Genomic DNA, 5,662 nt, shown 5'->3' with positions numbered 1-5,662 from the left:
TGTATGTAACTCCATATGTTCTATGTATATGATTCATGTGATTTAGTTGAATAATCACATTTACTTTATAGTGCTACGCAATATGTTGGGCTCTATAAATACATGTTAATAATAATAATATTAATAATAATAATAATAATATACAGTATATGGTTTTGCTGGTTTTAATAATCTATATACAACTCAGTTCAGATTAAAGGAATAGTTCAGCTTGAAAATAAAAACTGTGTAAATAGATAGGCTGTGTAAAATAAAAAATGTTTCTAATATAGTTAGTTAGCCAAAAATGTAATGTATAAAGGCTGGAGTGACTGGATGTGTAACATAACAGAACAGAACACTACTTCCTGCTTTTCAGCTCTCTTACTCTGAGTTAGTCAGCAACTTGAAGGGGGGCCACATGGGACATAAGTGTTCAGTGAGTTTGCAATTGATCCTCAGCATTCAGTTCAGATTCAAAAGCAACAGATATGACCCCTGTGCCCCCTTCAAGTCTCTGATTGGTTACTGCCATGTAACCAGTCAGTGTAAACCAAGAGAGTTGAAAAGCAGGAAGTTGGGCTATGTTCTGTTATGTTAGACATCGAGTCACTACAGCCTTTATACATTACATTTTTGCCTAACTAACTATATCAGATACATTTTTTATTTTGCATAGCCTATTTATTTACCCAGTTTTTATTTTTACACTGAACAATTCCTTTAATGTACTAGCCATATTGCCATACTTGGGTTAGCACCACCACTTTTAAGGTCATCAACTCATAGATTATATTTTATTGCTTTTTAAATATTTAAGATACATATTCTAAAGTGAATGGTGGCATAAAAAAAAAGATAACAGATGTGCTCTTTTGCTATTTACTATTCATGTTTTTAGATCCCAAGAGCTCAATGTTCAGACAATTGTCTCCCAGGATACAGGAAGATGCCAATTCCTGATGCCCAACCCTGTTGTTATAATTGTGTCCCATGTTCCATGGCAGAGATCTCTAATATAACCGGTATATATTAAATACAGTACTTCCAGTCTAAATATTGTTTTTGAAATAAATGAAGTTCTCGACCATTAGAGTATTAGCTATTAGGCCTAAGGCAAAAGATCTTTAGGAATAAGAGCTAATAAACCAATGGTTGAAAAGCAAGCCTCCAGAAATAAATCACAAATGCCTGTATTATTGGTGGGTGTAGATTTGTTCTGTATTTCAACCTTGCAGTGGATAAATGCCAAAGAATGCTGCAAAGCACAGAGCTGTCAGGGTCAAGGGAGGAATGATTGACACCTGGAAATAAAAAGTTTGCATTGCAAATAATTAATTCTACCATTAAAAATTGTATTTTAAAAATAATTAAAGTTATTCTGTCATGGAAATATATGTGCATGCAGACTACTGCATTAAAATGCATTTTTAAAAAGAGAAAACTGATTTTTCTATATTTAATCTTGAAATCTGACATGAGGCTATACATGAGGAATTGTTCATTTCCCAGGTGCCCCCAATCATGTGACTTGTGATCTGATAAACACCAGTCTCTCTTTACTGCTGCACTGTAAATTGGAGTGATATCCTCCCTTTAGCCTGAATTAAAATACATTTTTTAAAAGAGCAAACACATTTTCCCATATTTAATTTTGAAATCTGCCATGGGGCTAGACATTTTGTCCATTTTCGAGGTGCCTCAAATCATGTGATGTGTGCTCTGATTCTCTCTTTACTGCTGTACAGCAAGTTGGAGTGATATCACACTCCTCCCTTTACCCCCAGAATCCCATCAGCAGAACAATGAGAATAGTAACCTGATAACTGCTCCCTGACACCTGTACTGCTAAAAATGCTCCCATGCCCCACTTAGTTTTAGATATAATAACAGCACGCAATAGTAAAAGTCCAAGTCCTGCTAACCAAAGTCACAACTCCTTCAGTTATATTGAGTAGGATAAACAAAGCTTATCTGAAAGCATTTTGAATATGAAGTGCTGGCTCTTCCTGAAATCATGCTAGTGGTGGAATTTCCCCCTAGTGGAATGTGGTGATCTCTAACTTCACCTGAGATGGCTCCAACACACCAATATTACAAAAAATAAATACATTTATTGATACAAGAATAAACTTTTGAATGGTAAAATGAATTACCGTATGGGCACTGTATACAGAGTAATTTAGTAATACAAAATATATTATATTTTATATACTATAAAAATCATGACAGAATCCCTTTAATGTTTCTGTTTAACAGTGGTTTATGGGCAGCCATCTCAGTTCATTATGCATAATCCTGTGCTTGCATAGTCAAATTTACATGAACACTTGGGGATGCAAAGTCTCTACACAACGAGAACTAATCATTTGGAAAGGGCTCTCACATGCAGGACCAAATCATGTTGATCCAGCCAATTATTGAATCATTTAATGTGCCCATTGAGACCCATCAGTTGAGGACAATATCAATACGCCAATGTGATCCTCAACCAATGGGAGACACATTTCTCCCTGAGTAAATTAAAGAAGCACAGTAAGAACTCTAATAGAGAATCTTATAATTGTTGCCCAAAATCCAACACAACTAAACATTCTACATAGTTTTGCAGTATAGGAGAGTAATCTTTATTTTTTAAGAGATATCTGATCCTAATCCCGTACCCTTCCTTGTTCAAGCACAGCCATTCATTATGCCATGGATTCTCAATCTTCTTCACCAAGAACTCACAATTTTATCAGAGTTAGTACCAGATGTTATATTGCAGTTTTATAGTGTATAGTTATTTGAAAATAGTTGTATTATATGTCTCATGCTTCTCTTCCATAGCAACAGTTAGATGTAGAACAATAGCTTTTCAACAAAAAATTCAGAGGACTAATTTGGACTTACCATTCAGAATAAAAGGACAACACATATGATATGATAAGACCAAAAAATCTCCAGGTATAAGAATCCCATTTCTGCGTTGTTAAGTTTTCATGTTTTTCCTTGAAATATTCCTCAGGGAGCTACAAACTGTTCTATAGAGAACTGGAATTTTTGGTTTGTTCATACAAGAATCTGGTCTACTTTGCTCAGATTATTAATGTTCTTGGAGAGGATATCATATTATTAAACTGGTTTATAAACCTATGTAACTGATAACACTATTACTATCCGATGAAAGCATATCAGGGGTTCATTCTAATTGCTGCTTTTTGGTGCAATTTACTGGAGGATTGACTTGGAGTCTATTTCAATCAGTGTCTTAGACAAAAAAAACTTTTATGGAACTAATAGTAGCTTGCAGCAGGGAAAAGTGCTTAACGCAACATGTGGGCTGGACTGTGAATGGGACAAGAAGTCTATAACCCAAACAACAAGCTGTGCTAGAACATTCTGAATGCAGATATCAGCAGAGACAAAGGGATCCCGTAACTCAAGCAATGGGCTGAGCTTCAATGCTCTAATTACATTTTAAGGCATGAAGAGCCTTTCTCTAAAGAAGTGGGACGTCTAGATCTGATGGCAGCTTACAAAAGAGGGGCAGCAAGTCTGTTACTGAGGGGGGGTCAGGCCAGTACTCTGATTGCAAAATGACAATTGTATGGTAGAGTGGTGTTTAGCATTGAACTGGGCTACAACACATAGGGGTATATTTATCAAAGTTAATAGTGAAGTTCTGCCACTAGAGTGAAATTCCGCCACTCTCCATTCATTTCAATGGGATTTTTATAGGCGTATTTATCAAAGGGTGAACTTTCACTTTCACCCATTGATAAATACGCCTTTCAAAATCCCATAGAAATGAATTGAGAGCTGCGGAATTTCATTCTAGTGGCAGAACTTAACTTCACTCTTTGATAAATTTACCCCATAGAGTCTTCTACTCAGGCAGAGGGCACAAATTTGAAACTATAATATTGGATTATCAAGGATATACTAGAAAAGGACTATTTGGAGATTATATTAAATGGTAACTAATATTTTATAAATATCTGTAAAAAAAAAATGTAAATTACAACTAGTGAAATTTTTAAGCAAATTTCGCTGCAAAAATAATGGCCATAAACTATAATGGCTGAGAAAATGTGTTGTTCAGTTTGTCAAGTATCAAAAAATATTGTCACCCACTGACTTCAATGTATTTCAGTTAATTTTCGCTATTTCATGAACTGGTCAGATTTGTCCATTATTAATTACATCTATAAAATATAAATGAAAAGATATTCTAGGTGCCAGTGGGTTTTTATTGGTTCTTGCTTTGTTGTTGCCAGTATGATGTGCTGTATTGTTTAAAAGAATGCTAAAATAATTACACTTTCATCATAATAATATAAAAATAACCTACAACATATTTCACATAACTTAATCTCATTCTTGATGTTCTCTTCTATTTGCTATTTATATAGACAGTGTGAGCTGCACCCAATGCCCAGACATGGAGTGGCCTAATGAGATGAAGGATCAGTGTGTACAAAGAAAGCAAGTTTTTCTTTCATACAGTAATGATATCATTTCCATATGTTTTTCAACTGTCTCTATTTTCTTTTTCCTGATAACTCAGTTGATATTACAAGTCTTCATTAAATACCAAGACACCCCCATTGTAAGAGCCAACAACAGGAGCCTCAGCTTCCTCCTCCTTGTCTCCATCAAGCTGAGCTTCCTCAGTGTCTTTCTGTTCCTCGGTCGCCCTGTGGATATAACCTGCATGCTGCGCATCATCACTTTTGGAATCACCTTCTCCATAGCTGTCTCTTCTCTCCTGGCCAAGACTATCATGGTTTGTGTTGCTTTCAAAGCCACCAAGCCAGGGAGCTCATGGAGAAAATGGGTGGGAGTCAAACTGTCCAATTCTGTAGTCTTGTTCTGCTCATCCATTCAAATAATAATCTGTATGACTTGGTTGGCCATTTCTCCTCCCTTTCAGGAACTGGACCTTCACACTTACCCTGGAACCATCATCATTCAGTGCAATGAGGGCTCAGCTATTGGCTTTTACTCAGTTATTGGGTATATGGGACTTCTGGCAGCTGTTAGTTTTGTTTTAGCATTTTTAGCTCGGACATTACCAGACAGTTTTAATGAGGCCAAGTACATCACTTTCAGCATGCTGCTCTTCTGCAGTGTTTGGATCACAATGATCCCAGCCTATCTGAGCACCAAAGGCAAAACTACTGTGTGTGTGGAGATATTTGCCATCCTCACCTCAAGTGCTGGACTTTTAGCCTGTATATTTCTTCCAAAATGTTATACAATACTACTTAGACCAGAAATGAACATGAGAACTAATTTGCATAAATAATATTAAAAACACCATGCATAGTTCTGTTATATTATGTAATACATAAATATATATCCTAATTAAAATATGCTGCAAAATATAAAATCTTATATGTTAAGGTAGGAATGCACTTTGTGCCTCCTTAGTCTGCACCTCATTAATACATAGTTAAATTGGGTTGAAAAAAGATAAAGTAAATCAAGTTCAACCCCTCCAAATGAAAACCAAACATCCATACACACACCCCTCCCTACTTTCATATAAATGATATATACCCATACCTATACTAACTATAGAGCTTAGTATCACAATAGCCTTTGTATTATGTCTGTCCAAGAAATCATCCAAGTCCCTCTTATAGTCATTAACTGAATCAGCATCACAACATCACCCGGCAGTGCATTCCCCAACCTC

The 5,662-nt window shown here is 35.8% G+C and overlaps 1 protein-coding gene across 1 annotated transcript; it reads left to right on the top strand.

The window, feature by feature from the left end:
- Positions 1–4,402: 4,402 nt before the first annotated feature.
- LOC121400460 (vomeronasal type-2 receptor 26-like) lies at positions 4,403–5,269 on the top strand. Its single transcript, XM_041583599.1, has one exon. It carries the CDS (start codon positions 4,403–4,405, stop codon positions 5,267–5,269), a length of 867 nt encoding a protein of 288 aa, XP_041439533.1.
- Positions 5,270–5,662: the final 393 nt, after the last annotated feature.

Source organism: Xenopus laevis, chromosome 1L (genome assembly GCF_017654675.1).
Source record: "Xenopus laevis strain J_2021 chromosome 1L, Xenopus_laevis_v10.1, whole genome shotgun sequence".
In the NCBI taxonomy this organism is placed as follows: domain Eukaryota; kingdom Metazoa; phylum Chordata; class Amphibia; order Anura; family Pipidae; genus Xenopus; species Xenopus laevis.
The sequence above is the reverse complement of the archived record's forward strand: the minus strand, read 5'-3'. Positions and strand labels throughout refer to the sequence as shown.

Coding starts and splice junctions, on each gene's coding strand:
- LOC121400460 (XM_041583599.1), top strand. CDS start 4,403: ATGGAGTGGCCTAATGAGATGAAGGATCAGTGTGTACAAAGAAAGCAA.